Raw genomic sequence first — 24,613 nt, 5'->3', positions numbered from 1 at the left:
AGATGGCTTGAGCTTAGGAGCCTGAGGACAGCCTGTGCAACATGGAGAAACTCCATCTCTACAAAAAATACCAAAATAAAAAAAAAAAATACTCTGGAATGGTGGTGCATGCCTGTAGTCCCAGCTACTTGCTGTAGTCCCAGTTACTCAGGACTGAGGTGGCAGAATCACCTGAGTCCAGGAGAGGCTGCAGAGAGCTGTGATTATGCCACTGCACTCCAGCCAGGGCAACAGAGTGAGACCGTGTTTTAAAAAAAAAAAAAAAAAAAACAAAAAAAAGGTATTCCTTAGCTATTAGCTCCTATTTGGTTCAGAGCCAAGTAGATATGGAGACAGTCACTATGTATTTTTTAGAAGGAAGAAATACCTACACTTCAGAGAGAACTGAAGGTATTTATAGAATCACTTTAATATGTTACCTTCAAAATTTTTCAAACTGATATATAAGAGCTTCAGTGCACCTTTTATTGAGTTAAATAATATTGTAAGGCTCAAAATAACTTCCTGCTCCCATCTCATCTCTGAAAAGACATAATAATTTAAATGTATCTAACATCATAGGGGATAAATTTCCTTTTCCAAAAAAAACAAATTTTAAAATAATTTTACCAGTAAACATCACTTTTAGCAGCAATTATTAAATAAAATATAAAAAACAATTCACTAAGAGTAAGTTATAACTGTCCAAGAGGGAAGAATACCTATGTTTATTACTCCTTTTGTTTAGAACATAATTTATGTATAATTTGGCTTGTAAATTTTTTAATCAACTGTATTAAAACATGACAGTAGCTTTTCTGTTAACTTCTGCTGGTGTCTTAAAAAAGCTCTTATGGAAAGAAAAAGATATGCTTCACAGATAAAGGATATAACTGATTTGGGAAAACGGTAACTAAAAACTAGTTTTTATTAGGATCCAAAATCACCACTGTAATGAAGTACAGACATCCCTAATCTAGAACCAAGTCCTTGAAATAGCATGTCAGGATTTTCCCTTTGTTTTCCTTTTCTTTTCAGCAAGCAAAATACTAGCATAGTCCTCCTGAGTATTCATCTTCCTCTTCATCGGCAGCTGTGGCAGTGACACCATCAGGCTTGGCCTGTGGTGTCGCAGGTGATTTCTTCTTGATTCCCCCTCCTGGAACCACCAAACTCAGGCCCAGCTTAGCATACTGTCAACAACAGAACATGTTCTTAAAAGCTGGATAACTAGAATCCTGACACATTTTACTAAGCTCTAAAAAGACACAGCCTGGCTCTCCACCCGCATGAACACCAATTCTGCCATTCAGATGGAAAAGCAAAACCCAATAATGCTCTCTCCAGATGCCTCATGAGCATGGTGGGACAGGTATACAACTAGTAAAACTATCATAAATTTTTTAAAAATTTAAAAATATATATTTTCAAAACCATGTAAGAAGTTATTTAGAAAAATTTTTTTCTACATATATCATTACAAAACAACTGAAGACCTTAAGTTGATCTGATACTATGATGATACTCTAAAGGCCTAAGACCAAACAGGTACTTAGAAATCTACTGAGAAAGAGAAATGAGAAAAAATAGAAACTTATAGCCACGGTTCACTTTATGTGCAAGATATCATGTAAGGGTATTTCTCATACACAGACTAATGTATTCTTCACAATAGTCCAGCAAGACAAGTACTAGTGGCTTCATTTTTACAAATGAGTTAACTGAGGCTTTAGCTAGTTATCACAGATTGCCAAAGGTCTACTGAATTACAAAGGCCACTACACAATGGGCCTCTTTCAGATGGTGCATCTAAAAGAAATGAATATACTAAGCAACCCATAAGACAACAGATAGAGGAAAAGTTGAGAAAATAGCCTGAATTTTAAAATATGTATAAGGTCAAGAGAGTTAGATGGGTGAGTAAATGGCATAAACCATACAACTAACATCTGTTTTATCTAAATCTATGGTGAAATTCAATGCAAGTGGTCAGTTTCCTCATGAGTAGTAGTTTGAGAAGAAAAAAACAGGTAGAAGAAAAAAACTCCTAAGTACACGGGTAAAAAATAATCTCAATAGAAACCTCTTTCTTTCAAGAGAAAAGATTAAAGATATGCAAACAGGCCCACTTACATCATTGTCCATGTACTTGAAAAGCGGCGAGTTGCAGACGTCTGACACTTGATCTTGGTCTTGCTGGTCATAACCTTCAAGAAGCTGTTCCAGCGCAGCACAGTCTTCACTGCCATTAAACCCGGGGATGCTGCAGTAAGCACAAATCACACGTCTTCACCTTCTCCTTAAAAGAACACATCTCAGCCAGGGATGATTCTGTCCCCTGGTATGTGACAATGTCTGCAGACATTTTGGTTCTTAAAAGTGTGGGAATACTAGTGGCATCTAGAGGGCAGAGACCAGGGATACTGCTAACCAACCTGCAGTGCACAGGACAGGTCCAACCACAGTTATCCAACCCAAATGTTAATAATGTCGAGATTAAGACTGCTCATGTTGAACACTGAGAAAAATCCCTCATTCTGATTTCTGTAACATACAATCTGAGAATTTTTCCCCCTTTTTCTTGTTCTTTTTTTCTTGGAAGGCAAATAAAACAAAATGACTAAAGTCATTGATTTCCATGGAGGTCCCCAAGAGAAAAATACAGGAAAGGGGAAAAAAAAAGTGTAAAATGCCCACTGTAAAAGATAAAATGGTAGAGGAGCACTCCTAAGATTTAGAAACAAGTTCCATGGCCAGGAACATTTGTCCTAGCAGCAATCTTGGTTGTAGAAACACAAGTGTCGAACATGCAAGTCAAAAGGGCGCAGACAATGTCTTACCTATAGCTCTCCCGGACACATCTTTCTGCAGCTACGTAGTCATTTCTGTGTAGATGAACTAAGACTTGAGCAATTGTTTTCTAAAACAAAAGAGAGGATCATGGTCAAATTTATATGTGTTTAATAAAGTCAGTATCCTGGCAGTATTAAAAACACCTGGAGTTTAACTTTCAGAGTCTTTGTTTGTATAAGGGGGATTTATAAATGCTGTAGTAGCTTCCACAGGACACTTGAGGGGAAATAGCCTAGAACCGCACTTTTCCAACTCTCGTGTCCTGGGATTTGGTTACATGAAGACAGTAAGCCTGAGGCAAGCCTGGGATTCACCCATTTCCAACAAGCTCCAGGGGGCACTCTTACTGCTGGTCTGGGGACCACACTGTGACACAGGCCTTAGATCACAACCATGTTTTAAAGAGAATTTCCTTCAAATATCTACACAGATTAAAGCTTGAAACATGAATAAAAAAGAGGAGGGGGACCCATAACTCCGCAATGATACTTACAATCCTTAAAAAGAAACTAGGAAAAAGATGTATGAGTGAAAGCCTCAGGTAACAGAAACAATGATAGCACTGATAAGTAAACAATAAAAGCAGTAATAAGACCAAAGATATGAGTGATAAATTATTGGCAAAATAGGTCTTTGTTAAGTATTTCTCCATCTTTTTTACCTCTATTGTTTAGGTAACTTTTACTGATCTATCTTCAAGTTCACAAAGTCTTCCTCTGTTATCTCTATTATGAGATTAAGCTTATCCAATATTTTATTTCAATAACATATTTTCCAGCCCTAAAATTCCCATTTAGTTCATTTGTATAGTTCCTATAAACACAATTTTTCAATAAAAACCAACAGAACCCCTCTTCCATTCATTTCTATTGTGTTCACCTTTACCTCATGGAGCAACTTACAGTTGCTTCAAAGTCTTTATGTGATAATGCCAACAACCCCGATCACTGCAGGGTTGGCATCAGTTGTCTTTTCTCCTAAAAACTGGTCATATTTTCCAGGTTCTTTGCATGTTGAATAATTTTGGATTGTACTGTGAATGTGATACAGTGCAGCTTCTGCTTAATTTTCAGGAATACAGATGTTTTCCGCAAGTAATCACCCCAGGTAGGTTCAGACTACATGTGGTACCTTGCTTTTGGTGGATGGAGGTTCTACACTTAGTTAAAATCCTTTGCTACGTGGCTTTGGGCCTGTTCCATGCATAAGCCCTTCAGAGGGCAGTGCAACACTTCGACAGTGATGAAACCGTAGCTCTCCAAGCTTTGCACTGCTACTCTGGGGCCTGTCTCAGCACAGCTTAAGAGTAAATCCAAGTCTTGTGTGGGCCACATCCATACTTAGAGGAGACTCCGTTTCCAGCTCTCTCCTTTCTGCGATTTTCTCCTTGCTCTCTAGCTCATTTTCCTAGTCCCTCTGGCAAAAGAGACTGGGGTCCTTGTGGAGTTTTATTGACCTGAGCCATCATCACAGTGTAGCTCCATGCCTTGGGCATAAGCTTAGAGCAAAAGTCAAGAAAACAATGGGACCTCTTTTCCCAGTGCTGGTTAGAAAGACAGGGTTTCTTTTGGAGTTTTCACTGTTGCAGCCTGTGCTGCCCAGCTTCACAACTGCAGGCTTCTCTAAGGGCAGGGCAAGAAGTGGAAAAAAACCCAAGAAACTCACTCCTATAGTGGTTGTTTCTCCAAGTGTTTGCTCCTGTCCTTAGTCTATCGGCTTGCATTTACTTTTCAGAGTTCAAGGGTGGTTGCTTTTGCTATCTAGCAGATTAGCTGTAATCAGCAGGGAGACAAGCTGTATTGGCCTTACTCTACCTTGGTCAAAAACAGAGGCCCATGAAGTATTATTTTACAAAAAACATAGAAATATCCATAGAATCCTTTCCTAGGTACGTATTCAGACCAGTAGAAAAAATCTGATGTAATGCCAAAAACAAACACATTCAAAGAATACCTTGTAACAAGTTGGATAATTCTCAATTTCCTTATAAATATTTTTTTCTTTCTGAATAGAGAGTGCTGCCTCATCAAACCTAAAAGGAAACATAGATATGTAAAACAAGCAGGTCTAAATCATCTATAGCAGAGGTCCCCTGTGAAATGTATTTGACATCATAGATTGTAGAGACACCAAGAGGACAGGTATTAGCAGCTGCCCCAGGACCCAGGTTTCCACACACTCTGCTCATCTGGCTTGCCTTTCAAATGTCTGACTCCCCACTTTCAGACAGTACACTGACAGAAAAAGCAAAAGAACTCAAGGATGGGTTAGGTCAAACAGGGAGTTTTAACCTTGGTAAGGACTGTCCAAAAATGAGTTTCTGTCAAACAAACTTCTTTGTGATACATAGTTGGGATGATCACCCAAGATTTCTTTCCTCCAGACTGAAAGAACATCCAGACACCCCAGGGCACCCCGTGCTGTCATCCAACCGTGTCCCTCCATCACATACTCCACTGCTGCCTCAGTGGCCCTAGCAAGCTCTGAGGTGCCTAAGAGGGCAGCATTGAGGGGGGGCTAGTTAGAGACCTAAACAAAATCCTTCCTGCATCTTCAATCTTCAACATTCATCTTTTCCATTGACTCTCACACTCTTCTTTTCTTCTATTCTGCCCAATGGCAGAATGAAGGTGAAAGCAAGGAAAGGGGTCACTAAAAATTTCCCCCCAAATGTTCCAGGCCCTTATCCCTTTCTCCCTCCCCCAGCCCTAATTCCATCAAATCCTAATTGAATCCTCCTTTTCCCAAAACTGTAGTATACTCCAAATACCAGGAATCCCTGAGTAGCACAACTTGAGACTGAGTGAAATGTATAGTCTTCAGCCATTGCTCTCATCCCAATAAGCGTCCAAGGTTATGGGGGCAACTACCAGGGGTCTGGGCATTGGGATTACATACAACCAACTGCCAAAAGGGGCAAGGGTCTGTACTATTGGGATCCAAGGGGTGACAAGTGGTATTGTAACCCAAAGTAAAAATACAAAAATGTTATGCTCTATTTTTCTATATGTTATTTTTATTTATTAATTTATTTATTTTTTGAGACAGAGTCTCACTCTTTTGCCTAGGCTGCAGTGCAGTGATGAGATCTCAGCTCACTGCAACTTCCACCCCCTGGGTTCAAGCGATTCTCCTGCCTCAATGTCCCCAGCAGCTGGGATTATAGGTGCATGCCACTTTACCCAGCTAATTTTTGTATTTTTAGTAGAGACAGGGTTTCACCATGTTGGCCAGGCTGGTCTTGACCTCCTGACCTCAGGTGAGCCACCCCCCCTCAGCCTCCCAAAGTGCTGGGATTACAGGCGTAAGCCACCGCATCCGGCCTGTGTGTTACCTTTTTAAAAATAGTTGTATATATACACACACACCCATACCCCTCCCCCACCACATCACACACACAGTGGCTTGGCTTATGCTATTATGGCTACTTACATCATGAGTTAAACTGAATCTTTATGGGATGTACCCTGGCAACTTAGTGTCTTATAAAATGACACTCATTGAAGAAATGCATTCTGAATTTCCAAAGGTCAACTTGGTAAAATTTTGGAATAAAGTCAATTTATAACTTGGGTTTGGTAGCAGAATTCTAAGAGTATTCCCAATTCTTCCCTCTTGTAAACACTTCCCGTATAATCCCCCTTTAAGTGTGGGTGTGACCCTCAAAATATGATGGGCCATCCTGTGATTAGGATACAAATCAGCTGACATTGAGTGAATCACTGTCTATGTGGGCCTGACTTAATCAGGTGGGCCCTTAAGTTAGAGACTGGAAATCAGAGTGAAGTGCTCCTGATGGCTGAAATTAGCAGCAAAGTGCCATGCTATGAACCAACAAGAGGGGCATATGGTCAGGAACTAAAGGAGAACTCAACAACTGAGAGCAGTTCCTGGCCAACAGGCAACAAGAAAACAGGAATCTCTGTCACACAGCTGCAAGGAAATCAATTCTGCCAACAATCAATGAGCTTGGAAAAGGACCCAGGCCTCAGATGAGATCATAGTCCCCTCTGACACCTTGATTTTGGCCTGATGAGACCCTAGCTCTGCTACCTAGCGACACTAGGTCCTAGCTACATTATATCCAGACTTCTGGCCTCATGAAATTGTGAACTCATCAGTGAGTATTGTTTTAAGCTGCTAAGTCTGTGGCAATTTGCTATGCAGAAATAAAAAATTAATGCAAGGCAGACTACAGCTTCAAGTATATACATCATTTTTAATTGTGACCCTGAGCTTATCACAGACCCTATTTTTATAAAATGAATTCGGAATATTCTGTGCTTATAGTGTCCAGATTATATTACATTCTAGTAGCAATCTCAGTATTTTAAATTTTTCATATATTTAACTATAAAGGGTGCATTCTTTACACATAAACTGTTTAGCATTTCTATGTGCTAATATATAGCTACCTAACAAAAGAGCCAAGCACTTGTATGAGTTGGTAGTCAAAAAAATTGATTGACTTTGCTAAAAGGCCATGAAATTAGCATATAAACCCATCTATTTTTAAATGTATACAGGAAAGTATTCATTACTTACTATAATGAAACATAGATGATTTCAACTTTCCCATCGGGCAATACTTAATATTCCTAACAAAATGACAAGAATCTGGTTTTGCTGAAAACAGAATAAATTGTTTTTATCTTCCTATAACTCAAAAAAAGTTAAACCCAAATGAAACAAAATTGAAATCCCACAGAAGGAAATGGTAGGAAACTGTTATAGAATCTCATTGATCCCCAAGCTTTCAAAAGACACTTTCCTCACCACGACTCAAACTCTTCTTCTGGCCCCAACTAGTTCTTGAACTCCAAACCAACTGGCAACGTTGGTAATGTTTTGAGGATGATGGTGGTCCCCATCCCTAGTGGAGCTTTCTAAAGGAACATGCACAGGCAGCTAGAAAACATTCTTCAGCTGACCTCCCCCAAAAAGATCCTGGCCTCTCTCCTTTCCTGTGCTACTCTCTCTACAACACAGCTTTAGTTGATCTATACACCTTGAGAAACAAAATGAAAGACGTGGAAAACAAAATACCTCATGGGAGCTGAGGCAGTGTGGCTCTCACACAGAGCTGTCGTTACCTTCTCCCCCTTCCTGCAACTTCATTTTCTCCACTTTCCATGGGGTCCTATAGTAACAGGCTTAGCACTCTAGAAAGTCACTGGGAACCTTGTGGAGGAGCATTGGGAGGCAAGAACAGATGAGAAAGAGGTAAAGTATGCTCAAACTTGCCTCCTGGCTGCCCTGAGAAGAATGAAGGATGCTGCTTCTAAGACATGGGGCCCCTGCTCGCTAGTCAGAACCTCGGTATCACCTCACAGTTCAGCTATTCTGCCACAGCCAAAGCACCATCACCAAGAACAGCTCTGCTGCTGTAACAAACGCTTTCAAAAACTAAACTGAACCATTTGTAAGTTGGGAATTGTCAGAGTTAGCATTTCAGTAACTGATTTCTGGGAAGCAATAAGTAATAAGATGAATAAAGGTAATGACCCAGGAATGATATATAAACTTTGCTTCATGATTAAAGTTCTAATTTAAAAACAAAATAAAATTTCGTTTCGAATTAGACCAACAACCAAAAAACTACTCAACGAAGGAAGGTCCTATAAGCAAAGTAGTTTATCTAAATGAGATTGTTTAACAGTTAATTCTAGATTAATTTATTCTCATGCTACTCTAGACAGGTTTAAATCATATTTCAGAATCTGCAGTATTCATGAAGAAAAAAATTAATTCAGTCTCAGAAAGGACAGATTCATCAGTCATTTCTACTTTGAGTCCTTGACACATTAAATGGATCTTGGGTCTTTTCTGTTAGTGAGAAGCTTTGGGTAAATTTCAATTAAGATATCTGGAGACTTACTATCTCCTAAAAATGTTTATCTTAAATATTATTGAGACAGAATTTTATTAATGATAGAAATTATTTACTAAAAGTAAACTGAGATAAAGTAAAAAAAAAATAAAAAGAAAACCCAATAGGATTTTAGCTTTCTGAGGTTCAACTATTTCTGTCTCAGATCATGTTGAAAGGATAACAAGGTAAATATTCCATTAATGACACTATTTGTCAAGAACCTGCCAATTTTCATGGGTGACTGTTTATGCATTTTTGTCATTTACCCTAATACTCTTATTTTTCCTTGAGAGAGATACTATAATCCAACCAAATAACAGATGAAGAAAACTGTTCGCTCTCATGCTGCGGAGCCAGGGTTCAACCAGTAAAAGTATAATGCATGATAAATTTGGACATTACACTTTCAAAAAACAACAGATCTTTTAATATCTAATTCAGTGTGCCCACTGTCTAATAAATGTTAACATTCTATTGTGTTGCCTAGTATGTCTACAGCTTACACCAAAAAATTAACAAGCTATCCCCCAAATTACTTTCCAGTTCTAAATGTGGATTCAAAGTATAAACACATAGGAATAGTTCTTAAAGACATACCTACGTCCTCGTACTAGTAGTCTGGAGGCTTTTCCTAATAATTCAACTGCCTGTCGTAACCGTTCCTCATTCTGAAGGAATCAAAGAAAAACAAGTGTTGGCTGTTTTAACGTTGAAATTTTTTTATCTCATAATATTTATTTTGTAAAGAAGTAATAGCACTGGATCAAGGGGGAAACACGAAAGTTGCTGGTCCATTTTACTACTTTCTAGCAGAAAAGAAATAGCACGCAACTGTGAGCAGGGAAAAGTTTTAAAAGTAGTCACTGCATTTATTTATTTTCCTATGTATTATTTATCTAAACATTCTAAATAAGTAAAGAAAAAATAAGACTCAAACTTACTTCAAACACATTAGCTGTCTGTTGATATAACTGTACAGCCTTTTCTGGATCAACATTTTCTATAAGCCTGAATTAGACAAGAAAATGTGATCTACATGAGAAATGGAAAGCTTGTTTTTCAAAGACTTTATTAAAACAAAAAGACAAGACTTCTATGCAGAGACTGGTGCATCTCACACTCACTTTCCAGCCCGCTCCAAAGCCATGGCTGCCGTGTCTGGGGTGCCATTTTCTAGATACATCATGCTTGCTTTCTCAATTAGCTGAACGGCTTCTGGTAGTTTCTGCATCTCCTTTGGGCAAAGGATACAGCACAGATCAGCAAATGCATTAATTAAAGAAAAACAGAGTTAACAATCTGAAATGCAATTATTTTTTTAAGTTCCAGGACACATGTGCAGAACGTGCAGGTTACATAGGTATACATGTGCCACAGTGGTTTGCTATATACCTATCAATCCATCAACTAGTTTTTAAGCCTCGCATGCATTAGGTATTTGTCTTAATGCTGTCCCTCCCTAGCCCCCCATCCCACGAAAGGCCCAGTGTGTGATGTTCCCCTCCCTGTGTCCATGTGTTCTTGTTTAACTCCCACTTATCAGTGAGAACATGCAGTGTTTGGTTTTCGGTTCCTGTTTAATTTGCTGAGAATGACAGCTTCCAGCTTTGCAAAGGACATGATCTCATTCTTTTTTATGGCTGCATAGTATTCCATGGTGTATATGTACCACACTTTCTTTATTCAGTCTATCATTGATGGGCATTTGGGTTGGTTCCAAGTCTTTGCTATTGTAAATAGTGCTGCAATAAATATATGTGTGCATGTGTCTTTATAGTAGAATGATATATGTTCCTTTGGGTATATTCCCAGTAATGGGATTGCTGGGTCAAATGGTATTTCTGGTTCTAGACCCTTGAGGCATCTCCACACTGTCTTCTACAATGGTTGAACTAATTTACATAAACACCAAAAGTATAAAAGCGTTCCTATTTCTCCACAGCCTCGCCAACATCTATTGTCTCCGGACTTCTTAATCATCGCCATTCTGACTGGTGTAAGATGGTATCTCATTGTGGTTTTGATTTGCATTTCTCTAATGATCAGTGATGATGAGCTTTTTTTTCCATATTTTTTGGCCACATAAATGTCTTCTTTTTCTACAAGGAACTTAAATTTGTAAGAAAAAAAAAACCCCATCAAAAAGTGGGCATAGCATATGAAATGCAATTATTTTTGACTATACAAAACACTGCACAGCAATAAATATATTTAAAATGAAACGCTTTACATGATTATTCTTTCAATCAAGCTTCATTAAGCCCAAAAATATACCAGGTAATTTCTACACAGTTCATCATCACTTCATAGACCTTTAGGAAAACTATGAGAATAGAAAAAAAAAAACAAAAACCTTGCTCCTTACTGTTTTTTAAGCATTTCTTATTCTTTAAACATTTACTAAGTCCCTATTATATACAAGACCTATGCCAAATATCACAAACTGGCAGCCCAATGACTCTATCTCACTTTCAAGTGTGTTTTGCTTGATCCATGAAGTATTTTTAAATCAGTCTTTCACAAAAGCTGTTTTATGGCTTTCTTCAAAAAAAAAAATACATATATATATATATATATATATATATATATATATAACTCCACACATATATATATAAAACTCAAAAGCTACGGCACCAGCAGGCTTGCATCCCTGAATGGCAACAACGAGCTGGGGCTGGATAGTGCTGTCCCATCAGATGAGCATGCACCTCCTGGCACTTCTCCCTGCTCTTCACTTCCAACTTCCCTCCATGTCCAGGCTGCTTCATTCATTTCAGCTATTCCCATATGACCTGAGTTCATTTGAGTTTACAACCCTCTTCCATGACTGATAAATTCTGTGTCTTTAACTTATACATCCCAGGATCATGCAGTCCTAATGTCTAACATCTCCAAATCAAACATTTTTGAAATAGACTAAAAAAAAAAAATCATTTAAAAGCTAGTTATAAAGTTTACAGGAACAACTTATTTAGTGTTGACTTGCTGTATCTTAAGGTAGGCTCCACATTGCATCTTATGGGTGGTTTACAAATCTGCCTATTCAGTCCCTCGCGAAGTCGACAAATTCATTAGGATACCCCTAACAAAACCGGTCTCATTTTCAGCAACCCCAAAACATACTTTATTATTTAGCTATGGAAACTAACAACAACAAAAAAAAACAGACTGAAAGATAATGAAATAAGGCTGCTATCATTCACTCAAGCAGAATGTTACGCTAATACATCTCCAAACCTCAGTGAAAAAATAAAAACGATACTTTGTTATAAAACCAAAGGTCAATGAAAGATTCCGAGTCTACAATATTTGCTCAAGGATATCTGAATGAACAGGGAGGTAAACCTAACAATTCTCTCTCAGGCACTTTAGTTCTGAGGGTCATTTTGGTTTTTAAAGAATACAACTGAACCTTGAACAACAGGGATTTAAACTGTGTAGGACCAATTATATGCAAACTGTCTTGCTCCTGGGCTACCCCTGAGACAGCAAAACCAACCCCTCCTCTTCCTCCTCCTCCTCAGCCCACTCAAACGTGAAGACCATGATGAGGACGAAGAGCCTTCTGATGATCTACTTCCACTTAAAGAACAGTAAATATATTTTCTCTTCCTTATGATTGTCTTAATAATATTTCCTTTTCTCTAGCGTACTTTATTGTAAGAATACAGTATAAAACATATTCCATATAACATATGTATCAACTGGCTGTTTATATTACTGGTAAGACGTCTAGTCAATACTAAGTTAGTGGCTTACACCTGTAATCCCAGCACTTTGGGAGGCTATCCCAGCACTTTGGGAGGCTGAGGCAGAAGTATCACTTGAGCCCAGGGGTTTGAGACCAGCCTGGGCAACACACCAAGATGCAGTCTTCATTAAAAAAAAATTAAAAATTAGCAGGGCATGGTGTCATGCACCTATACAGCTACTAAGGAGGCTGAGGTGGGAGGATATTTGCTTGAGTCCAGGAGGTTGAAGCTGCAGTAAGCTACGATTGTGCCACTGCACTCCAGCCTGGGCAACAGCGTAACACCCTGTCTCAAAAAAACAAAAACGGTAGGCTATTAGTAAAGTTTTGGGGGAGTCAAAAGTTGTATGTAGATGTTCAACTGCACAGGGGGTTGGTATCCCAACCCTGGGGTGGTTCAAGGGTCAGCTGTATTTCTTCCTCTAATTTACCTATCCATTAATTACATATTACTGTCAATCTACAACATAAAAGCATTTGGGAGGATAAAAAGAAATAACACAGGGACTATCTTTCATTAGTTTTACCCAGTAGATTAGACGGACAGAGCAAAAAATACAGTAGACGGCAGTATAAATGCCATTTAAGTCCTATTTGTTGTTTAAAAATTAACGACTACATCTCCCTGCTTTTGCGTAAAATCAAGTGAGGCTGTGAGTAAGAGGTCCAACCACAATATTGATACTTCTCCATAAAAAATGATGAGCTGCCTACTTGAAAGTTATACTCTCTACCATAAATATGCCTATTTTCAATGGCTGTGTGCCTGTGCAGCAAACAGGATATGAAATCATGGCAGTCATCAAGTGACAGAACCAAAGGTTGAGCCAACAAGTTCCTGTGGCTTCCCTTGTGCATCTTTCTACAAAATGGCACTCGCCAAGTCTTGCTGGGGAATAAATATGAAGGTGTGTATGACAAATTGATAGAAATTTCAGCCCACAGAATTAACTGTGGACCATGTAGCTCAAGACTCCCATGCTCCCGAGACTATCCAAAGGCATTTAGTTTAAATATAAGACAATGCCAGAAAGCATTCTCCTTCTTATTTCCCTATCCATTAAGTTGATTTTCTTTCATCCAAAGTAGCGCCTTTCCAACACTCAAATTAAATACATACTTGAGCAATAGAAATGATGCCTGAATAATAACTTTTGATGAAGATTCAAGTCTTAGTACAGTTGTTGCAATATAAACTGAGGTTGTGAGAATTAGAGTGGTTGAGGATTTCTCAACTAAGTGTATCTTAAAAACAGACATGAAGTACACTGAGACTGTAATAGCCACCTGGGAGCTTCCTAGTTCTCAGTGGAAAATGAGACAGAAGAAGACCAGAGCAGATCCCTGGCTTCTCTGGCTGTAAGAGAAACTCTAGTTGCAATGTTACATCACCAAATATCAATTCAGTTGCATGTTCGGCTAGAAAAGCTATATTTCAATGGATATATAACAGTTTTTCATACGAAGAATCACAATTTCTTTAAATACTTTCCCATGATCAAAAATTTAGATAATTGCCATTTCTTCAAAAAACATCCTGATGCATAAATCTTTGCTATCTCTCTCTCTCTCTCTCTCTCTCTCTCTCTATATATATATATATATATATATACGCGCACACACACACGCATATATATATATACATGACAGATTCACAAAATTGAAATTCCTGGGTCTAAGGCTATAAAATCTTTTAAATTAAGCATGTTAACAGCTATTACTAACGTTCTTTAACCTTTCCAGTATTTCTTATTGTGCTGCAAGGAGAATGTGTCCACTGAAAAAAAATAAGTTCACATTACAAAAGTGATAGAAATTAAAAACAAAAACATTACTAAGGTAAAAGTTCTTAAAAACAAAGCTTTATAATAAATACTTGAAATTAGCTTTTACCATTTTAGAAAAAAAAATTTTTTAAAAAGAAGAAGATTTTATTTCAACTGCCAGCTGGCACACTGTGAGAGTCAATATCATATGTTCCGTCTCACCACACCAGGACATTAATTCCTAGCCTGCTTTTGGGGGCAGAAGTACAAACAGTGGCATAGGTACATTAGTCGGAGAATGAATAAAAGTAGCAAAAGCTTAAATCTGTGGTTGTCTCTGCTGCCAACTGTTGTCCACACAAGTAAACATCTCTTCTTTCTATAACCCATGTATGATGATTTTTAAAATATTTATAACCATTCGGATGTCCTTCTCAAAAGTAGAGAAACTTCCCAAAGAGCTCTTTTTATAGCAGTACACATCTATCCTGGTTATAAACCTTAGAATGTTACTGTTCCCAGTTCCCTCCGAAACATTTTCTCTTAAATTTCACTTTAACACTCTTTACCTTCAGACACACAGAATGTATTCTATGGGTCCAATTAATGTTACCATGGACAGAAAACCAACTTAGCACCTCTTGCCTTAGAGTAAGGATGCTTTTCAACTTCAACATAAATTCTACATCAACACCTTATAGTTAATTTATTTTACCTACACAATAATTGTAACACAACATTACTGACCTTCAACATCATTCCAGCTTGCTCATAAGCTCTGCAAAGAGAATATAATTTCTCTGATGAGATCTTAATGAAATAAGGGGTAGGAGAAACTTTCTGTTGAGGAACTACTGGTAAGGAAAGTGACTTCAATTAAAATGGGCTCATGAACAACATATCACTTCAGACTTGTATTACCACACAATACAATTTTTTATTCTTTTTATTTTCAGGGGGAATAATAGCTTAGAACATGAGACATTTGAGTTAAAGAGATTTTATTTTGCAGATGCAAAATTAAGTAAGGCTCAGTAAAGTTAAATGACTTTCCATCTAACAAACCTAAATCTATGGGGTTTGTTGTTTTTTGAGATGGAGTCTTGCTCTGTTGCCCAGGCTGGAGTGCAGTGGCATGATCTCAGCTCACTGCAACCTCCACCTCCCAGGTTCAAGCGATTCTCCTGTTTCAGCCTCCTCAGTAGCTGAGATTATAGGCTTGTGCCACCACATCTGGCTTTTTTTTTTATATTTTTAGTAAAGACAGGTTTCACCAAGTTGGCCAGGCTGGTCTCAAACTCCTGACCTCAAGTGATCCACCCACCTCAGCCCACAAATAACTACTCTCCACAAAGCAGGAGAAAGCTTCCTGCTTCATTTCCATAGATACTATTAGCTATTAAACAGAGGAAAAAACAGATTCTAACTTATTTTTTCATAGACTAGTAAACAAAAAGCTCCTAATAAAATATTATGCCAAATTTAATTTAAACTCCTTACATTTTAGAGTTAAGAGTGATTTATTTTTTAAGGTTTAGGTAAAAACTGAAGCAAAGAGAAATGATTATTATTTAAATCAATACAAAATTTATAATTTGGGAAAAATTTACCAACCTACAGAAAAACAGCAACATTTAAAACATAATTTGCAAATACAAGAAAACATGAAGAATACTTACTTGGCAGCATGAAAAAGACTGAATGGAAGTAACGAAGTTAAAGTTAAGGAAAAAAGAAAAAATCAATAGTTTCTAGAGATCTACCATTTAAAGACAGTTAACTAAATCACTGACCCAGGTGGTTCCAAAAGACAAATGCTACAACCAGGTAAAGAAGAAATAATTCAATGCCTGCTGATACAGTTTAAAACTACATAATTCCCCAAAACACTGACATAACACTGCACAGACTCTAAACTATTTCTATTATGCAATTCACTGAAGTGCAAAGTTATTATGACTACACTTTGCAAGTAAGAAAAACATTTTTTATCAGTAAGTTTTCAAATACTTCTTATAACTCTTATTTCAAATAACTGAGGAAAACTGTATTTTTAAAAAACTGACACAGTAGTTTATGTGTTTTCAATACCTGTCCTACTTCTTCATTCTTCAGCATGTCTATAGATTTCTCTTACTTCATCACAAGTAAAACTATCATCAAGTAAAACCACAAACAACAGAAACTAAGTTCTCAAATGTAGCTCTGCGAAGCACTGCGGACCTTACGATCAAACTTCACTATAAACGCTCCTTCAGAGTTTAAAAATACACAATTTTTCTAATCATTTTCTAATTTAAAAACATTTTACTTCACAGGTAGTAAAGCAAATTTATAGCAAGAGACAACAGCTTATCAAAATCATCTAATTGTTTAATTTCTTTTTAAAGGTTGAAAAAGATACGCCCTATTATTTTCATGGGCAACAGCTTCCCTCAGGCAGGCATCTTTTGCTTGCTCAAACTGTTTGGCATTTTTAAAAGCAACAGCTGAAAAAGAAAAAAAAAATTGACTCTCTATTTCCACCATTGAAAAGCTCAAATGAATCATTACTGAAATCTGCATTTTATATGAAGTATTACAAACACACTTATTTCAAATACTTAGGAAGTTTCCAAAAACTATAAAATACTACTTTTTTCTAAAGCGATTTCCTTACAGCTTTTCCAATTATCAGTAACTTAGGAGTATTTTTAAGTTTTTCTTTTTTAATTGTTGACTACTGGCAACAAATCAGTCACTTCAATTCAAAATCAGTAAGTCTTTCTAACTGCAACACTCCCTAACACTCTCCAGGATAGGTAGATTTTTTAGTCACAAAGGCAGCACCTTACTTCACTACTTTTACATTTAATAATAAAACAGAACTTCAGGTGTAGGTCATTCAATTATGTAGAAAATGACGACCAATAAGCACATTAAATAGTTTTTTATAATAAACCTTCCTTTGGCATAATCTTTAAATGTCTAACAATGCATTTAAAAAAATATTTTACACTGTTTACTGTCTATAAAAAAATATCTCACTGTTTAAACAGCTAAAGTATACTGCGAGCTGTTTTAACAGTGTAATCATCAAAGCAAAACAGGAATGCTTGTAAAATATAATCTTAAAATTTTGGAAAACTTTTCAAGGGTTGCTTACAAAGAAGCAGAAAGCACAATGTTTTAAGAAAAGTGTTATTTGTTAAAAACACTCTTAAAATTCTCTTTAATAAAATGTGAAAACCAAATACTGAACCATTCTCCTCACTGCTTTTCTATCTGTTGCTTTTTAAAATTTTTATTCTGGTTAAATAGATTTTCCATAAGCCCTTAGAGAAAATAAACAAAGCTTCAATGGGAAAATCTGATCTAAAACATTTATTTTTGAATGTAGTTCATGTTCTCTGAGGGATATAAAACAAATCTGTGTTAAATTTCCCTCACAGTGGAAACTTGCAAAACGCTGTTCCCTTCTGTTACAGATGCCTCCTTGCAGAAGTAGTCCATAAAATTCATTAAGTTTGAACTTTTAATAATTTTAAAGTATGAGATATAAACAGTTTGCATGATGCAAAAAAACAGAATTTACTCTGATTTAAATAAAAGTACTGAAGACTCATTTGCTGTTTATCCAAAAGCACTTGCCCTAGATGATCTCTATGCTAGGCTAACACATGTGATCAGGGTTATCGCTGAAATACAACTGAAAATGTGTTCAAGGTACTTTAAAATTTTGTTTTATTTATACTACAAGTCATCACAGATATGCTGAAAGCTATCATTCTATAATTTAGAATGCTAAATTTTTAGTAAATTCCCTTTCTGTTGCATATTTTACATTGTTTATATCTTACATACATATAAAATGATTAAAATACATATATAGATTAACACTTAATGAACGATGAACAGATACACTCAAAGTGAGGTTCATAAAAGTACCAAGCAAACATGATCTGCAGATCTCCTTGAGGATAAATTAACAAAAAAATTTAACAAGCTCTTTATTCAACAGAAAGTATAATAGAGAAATATGGCAAAACTCATGGATACAGTATACAAATAACTGGAGTTGAAAAATATATAAGCAATGCTAAAAACCCACTGCTGTATATCACCAACCTCGCCCCATCCCTGCTGTCATAAACAACAGGTACCAAGATCTCTGACTCAGCTCTCAACACATCTGAAAATAACAAGAGGAAAAACACTCAACGGCTTGCACAGTTGTTCTGTTTGTTTTTTAACTATTAAAGCCTCGTAGAAAGCACATGAGTAAGTATTACGGTGAAATGAAGTTATCAGACTATTTTGAGATTACATACTGGAGCAACCGGACTACAGTCAAAAATACCTGCTTTTCCATATTCAGAGGCGGCACTGTCATAATCTGGCTTCCATTTTAAAAAACCAGTTTTCAGGCTAGAATGAAAAAAAACACAGTTAACAGAAGTTACCAACCACATTTATAAGTCAGATCCCTGCTTCTAATAACCTTCTAGGTTAAAAAAACAAAGAAAAGAAAAAGGAGGAGCCATCAGGCACAAATTCTTTGTGTCACTCTCCTCCATCCAAACTTATACCTAACAAACACAACCTCACCTCTTTCTCTTCCACTGTCACAGGTATGTGGTTTTCCTCCTAGAGGTTCTCAATTCATGGTCCCCGGACCAGCAACATCAGCACTGCTTAGGAACTTACTAAAAACGTAAATTACTGACCCCATCCCAAGCCTACAGAACCTCTGAGGTTTAACAAGCCCAAAGGTGCATTAAAGCTTAAGAACCTCTGAAGCACAGTAATGACAGCAGAGGGGATTCATGAAACTGAAGCACGATCAGAGGCTAGAGACATAAATGGAGGTGTCATAAGCAAATGTCAAGAGCATAGATGAGATCCCCTAGTGAGAATGCAGAGAGAGAACAGAAAGACTAAGGAATACAATCACTCAGTGGAATGACAGAGGGAGTAGGCACAAAAGTCAAGAGAAACTGCTTTCCAGGATCACTACTGGCTTCTTGGACGCCAAATCAAAGGCCAGTTTTTTGAATCCTTATCTTACTTGCCTTTTCCTCAGTATTTTATTTCTTTTTCTTACTTTAAAATAATTTCAGACTTGGTTTAAACTAATTCAGTAACTGTCAAATTTGAGTGTAAGAATTGCCCAAACCATCTTAAACTCTAAATTTCATTCAATTAGTGAAGGCCTGCTTGGATAGAATACTGCTTGCTTCAAATGAATCAGGGGAGTACCTTAACTGAAAGATGGGGAATCTGAAATTAGCCCTCAGAAGTATAGCCTTCCTTTTGTTACAGCCATGTGAACTGCCAAAAGTAGTAGCCTTTTTTTTTTTTTCTTGTCATAGGTTCTCACTTGGTTGCCCAGGCTGGAGTGCAGTGGTCTGATCTCGGCTCACTGCAACCTCCACTTCTTGGGTTCAAGTGATTCTCATGCCGCAGCCTCCTGAGTGTCTGGGATTACAGGTTTGTGCCACCACACTCAGCTAATTTTTGTATTTTTAGTAGAGAAGATGTTTCACCATGTTGGCCAGGCTGGTCTCAAACTCCTGGCCTCAAGTGATGCACCTGCCTAGGTCTCCCAAAGTGCTAGATTACTGACATGAGTTACTCACTGCATCCAGCCAGCCATAGGTTTTAAGTAACATTTTTGGCCAATTAAATTTATTTAACATATTTAGCATCTAAAACTTCTTTGTGTATATAGTGTTACAAGATTCAAATTAGCACAAGCAATTTTTCAAGGTTACCAAGAATTTCACTGCTCAGAAAAATAATATCCTTGAATTATGGTGTGTCTACTCTAATTCACAAAATTGAGGAAATATGCAAAATTCTAACCCTCCATTCCTATCCCAAAACAAACACTACATTCTCTATATTAACATAATTTTTAAAATCCCACTAAAAACCAGATACAATCATTCAGTCACCTAACATGCTGTACACGGAAAGACCCAGAGAGTTTAAAACTGGGCAAAACCATCCCGGTCACATGGACACCACTACTGAGGAAGAAAGATGTACAGCTAATTTAGGTTTAGTAGCTATACCTGTTAGTCCTTTTCACTCTTTTTCTCCAAAGAATCAATAAGGAAGCTGACCGATTTCCACAAAAAAAAGGAAAACAGCAACATTACCATCTGTGTAGGGGGATCAATTTACAAAATTACTCAGCAATACTGAATTGCATCATCATTAGAAAACAGAGAAAAATCAAGTATCTCCCAAGCTCCTGGCCCATTTTGCCTGCCACTCACTCAGTAACTGTCTAGCAGCATTTCAAACTAACATTTCAAGCCTGAACCCCACACCTCCTCACCCCACCTCCCTGCCCCAGACCTAACCACCAATCATGTCCATTAACCTATATTCCCTACCTTGGCTGAAGGCCTCTCCCCCTCCATCTCTCAAGTTAGAAACCTGAGTTAAGCTTTCATCTCTATACACAGGCAGGTTATTTAAAGCATGTCAGGCCATTACCAACTCTTCCCTGAAATCAATAACCCACTAACATGTCTGACACCCCCTTCATGGGAGAGTCACCTTTCCTCCTCTTCCATTTCTCACACCCTGAACATATTACATTTTCCCTGCTTCATATCTCCACCATATCATAATGAATACTTCTATTCTAGCACTGAACATCTTTTTACTCCTCTGTTCACTTGTCTGCCCGCCTGTGAATTCTAAGCTCTTGAAGGCACCACTTTTGGTTACTCCAGTATCCTCAGTGGCTGGTACAGGTACACAGTGACAACTTTGTAAATGTTTACTGAATATGTCAAAATTCTCCCTCCAACCCTCTCCCCACAGTCCATTCTCTACATTGCTGCCACATTTTTCTTCTTTTTTTGTTTTAGACGGGAGTCTCCCTGTCTCCCAGGTTGGAGTGCAGTGGCGCGATCTCCACTCACTGCAACCTCTGCCTCCCGGATTCCAGTGATTTTCCTGCTTCAGCCTCAGGAGCAGCTGGAATTACAGGCGCATGCCACCACGCCAGGCTAATTTTTGTATTTTTACTAGAGACAGGGTTCCACCATGTTGGCCAGGCTGGTCTCACGCCTTACCTCAAGTGATCCACCTGCCTTGGCCTCCCAAAGTGCTGGGATTTCAGGCAAGAGCCAGCACGCCCGGCCTGCTGCCACATTTCTTTTACCAAAAACAAATCTAGCCGGGTCCACTGGTTAGATGCCTACAAGAGCCTACAAGAGCCATCTGAGAAGCTGAACCTTCACACTTTGGCCCCAGCTCTTCTTCACTCCAGTTTTTCCCATCACTGTGACTACACTATAATCACTGTTCCCAGAGCACATTTTCAGGCCCATGTATGATACATATTACAGATTGTACATAGAATCTCTTTCACAGGATTGTCCCTCTGTCTAAAACATTCTGTATTTTTCAGGCCCTGCTCACAAATCATCTCTTCCTTAAATTTTCTCAGGCAGAATAAACTTCTCCCTCTATGTTACCCATGCACAGTTCATACAGCTTTTTTGTGGTCCCTATTCCACACTATTTATTCTTACTACAATTTTTCCGTTTGCTCCCACTTGAAAGTCAGATTGTTGTGGAAACCTCCTGCACCAGGAGAGCCCCAGTACCTTACACACTGACTGCCTCGAGTCATGTGATAGAAAGGGCTTGAGTTTTTCCACTGTTTGAAAACTGGCTCTGCCATCTTTCACCTGCGAACCCTGGGGCAAGTCGTTATAAGGCTTCTATGAGCTTCACTTCCTCTTACGAATAATGAGAATCTCTCTGGGCAGTTATTGTGAAGATCTTAACTTATGAAATTACGTATGTGAAGCACCCACCACAGAACACAGCACCGACTTTTCATTAACCCTGTCAGATAAAAATGAGCTGGAGTAATGAAACGGCGGGGGAGGGCGGCGGGGTGCCAAAATAATGAATTAAGGAGAATCAGTTCAGTCCCACGAACATTTGCTGGGTGCCTATTACGTACTGTACCAGAGATGGCAGAACATACACATCAAAGGACGAGGGAAGCACAGTCCTGGCCCACTGGAACAGTAAAATGCCAGATGACAAAGGTTCACAGAGGAGTTTTTGGGGTAAATCTATGGTCCTCTCCACACAAGGGGCTCTTCTAGGGCGGTGGTTCTCAACTGGGCGATGTTGTTCCCCAGAGGACATTTTTGGTTGCCACAAACGGAGAAGAGGCGCGACCGGCACGTCGCAGGTAGAGGCAAAGGATGCTGCTAACGAGCCTCGGATACAGACAGTCCCCACCACAAGAAGCCTTTAGAAGCTTAGCGCCCAGGTAGAGAAGCCCTCTTTAAAGACCAGCCCCGCAGCACTGAGCCGGGTCCCCGCCCACAGCAGCTCTGGGGAGCGGACTTCCGGCGGGGTGGACCCAAGGTGCTGCCCTAGGCGCTGGCGGCCTGACCCCGACCCCGACCTCGGAAGTGCGACCCCGGGGACACAAGCCCCGGCAGCCCCGCAGGCACCAGCGCGCCGTGCCCCCTCAGCCCCGTGCCCTCCCTCTCGCGCAGCCGGGTGCTAAGGCCGTGCCAGTGAAAGACGGACTTGGCGTCCACACACAGGCCCACCCGGCGTCTCACTCACTATTTCTCTGCTTTGGCGAGGTGCTCCAGCCCTTCGTTTATCTTCTGAGCCGCCATCTCCAGAGTTAGGTCTCTGACGTGGAGAAAGGCTGAGCCTACCTCTTCCTGGAGTGCCCGGAATCCACTCGAATAGGCGTGGGAACGCCGAGTAGGAAGTTGGAGCGGCGCAACAGCCGAGCGCCTATGGAGGGCCGGAGGGCTCAAGCCGCTGCGGCGAAGCGGGGCTGGGAGCTGGTCGTTGGGCCCTGCAAAGAGACGTCGCGCAGGCGCGGTGCGTCAAGGCTGGCCCCACCCAGGGCACCTGGCGCAGGCGCGGTGAGATACTGATGGGGCGTATTCTTTCACTCAGTGTTTACAGAGCACCTAATATGTCAGGCACTGTTCTAGACACGAGAAAATCAGCAGACAAAAATACCCGCCCTATTGAAGACTTGCACCAGGAGTTTTTCATTAATGTGAAACTACTGTGGATCTTCTTTGTAGGGTTAATTGGCCTTATAACTTATTACATCTGAAGATTCTCTGTATCACAGCCAGAATAGTATTCATCTATCTATCCATTCTACCTTTTGGATATTAATCGTATGTCAGTGAAGAAACGAAACAGACTTGTAAGCCCTGATTACTGTCAAAAAATCCACTCCCGGCCCAAATAATCGCTCTAATATTTGAAGCCGTGATAAGTGCTCTAAATGGAAAGTTGAGGGACTTAAGGCCGCGTACAGTGGTCTGGTAGAAATGGTAACCAGTAATACAGTTGGCTCCATTCGTAATTCATGATGATTTCAATATCCACGCGGATGATTCCTGCAATGCCTGTACAGCTTCTCAGCTTCCACCTCCTGTGGTCTTTCCCACACCAGAGCAGCCACACATTCTCAGGGTCACATCCTTGACCTTACTCATAACTGCGTGCCCTCCCTAGTGTCAGTTTCAGGCAGCCCACTTTACTTTCCTTTGCCATTCCAACTCGTACCTCCTAGTGCCAGTAATTATTTACCTTCACCAAACTCCTCACTTTTCCCTATCCCTCTGCTCTTACACGTCCCTCTTTTCCCAGCATAAACTCATGTCCCATCATTAGAGTGCCTGTACACTTAACGTCCTTGGCTCCCTCTCTGTCCTTTCTCCCAGCCAGGAAAAACCGCAGCTTTCCATCTACTCTGGAACCGCTCTTAAGCAAGTGAATTTGGCTGGAAAAAACCAATCGAGCATGCTAAATTACTCATTTTAATGATCATAAACATCAAGCTGACCTTTGGTGCTGCTGAGCAACTCTCCTACATTTCCATGGTCAAATCCTCACACAGTTGGAGAGCTGTTCACACCTTCCTTCTCACAACTCCTACCCAAGCTCTGCTTGCCTGCTAACTCTCACTTCTTGTTGAATAGAAAATAACAATTCAGAGAGTTCTTCCCTTTGGCCTCACCACACAATCTATCAATCTACCTGCATCTATTTGCCAATCAATATTTTGCCTTTTCTCTAGTGACAATGGGTGAACTGGCCTTGGACTTTTTCTGTTCTATCCTCACTTTCTTATTTAGTACCCACACGCAAGAACCCTCTTCATTTGGTTGTCTAGCCTGGGCTTCCTTATAGGAAGGCAGCAGAATTTTAAGAGAGTGAGAGTGGACGCTTCAGGCTTCATAAGGCCTGGACTCCCGCTGCACATCACTGCCGCCACATTTTATTGATCAAAACAAGTCATAAGGCAAGTTCAGATTCAACAGAGAGAAGATAGAGGAGTGTAAAATACTGTGACCATGACTTCCAATTCACCACAATTCTGGG

At 39.2% G+C, this 24,613-nt stretch overlaps 1 protein-coding gene across 2 annotated transcripts; it reads right to left on the bottom strand.

The window, feature by feature from the left end:
* Nucleotides 1–258: 258 nt before the first annotated feature.
* NAPG (NSF attachment protein gamma) lies at nucleotides 259–23,116 on the bottom strand. Of its 2 annotated transcripts, none has more exons than XM_032293396.1 (12): nucleotides 22,820–23,116; nucleotides 18,561–18,628; nucleotides 16,626–16,710; nucleotides 15,901–15,918; nucleotides 14,969–14,999; nucleotides 9,829–9,938; nucleotides 9,646–9,712; nucleotides 9,302–9,372; nucleotides 4,786–4,864; nucleotides 2,820–2,899; nucleotides 2,113–2,242; nucleotides 259–1,172 (listed from the first exon to the last, which is right to left on the bottom strand). In XM_032293396.1, the coding sequence occupies exons 1-12, from the start codon at nucleotides 22,873–22,875 to the stop codon at nucleotides 1,029–1,031; spliced, it is 939 nt and encodes a 312-aa protein (XP_032149287.1). In that variant the 5' UTR covers nucleotides 22,876–23,116; the 3' UTR covers nucleotides 259–1,028. The 2 variants fall into 2 exon arrangements, with proteins under 2 accessions (XP_032149287.1, XP_032149288.1); XM_032293397.1 differs by lacking the exon at nucleotides 259–1,172 and adding an exon at nucleotides 1,186–1,359.
* Between the last annotated feature and the right edge of the window lie 1,497 nt (nucleotides 23,117–24,613).

The sequence above is a fragment of the Sapajus apella genome, unplaced genomic scaffold (genome assembly GCF_009761245.1).
Source record: "Sapajus apella isolate SASKATOON/1434 unplaced genomic scaffold, GSC_monkey_1.0 scaffold29, whole genome shotgun sequence".
Taxonomy (NCBI): Eukaryota; Metazoa; Chordata; class Mammalia; order Primates; family Cebidae; genus Sapajus; species Sapajus apella.
This window is presented reverse-complemented; position numbering and strand designations above follow the sequence as displayed.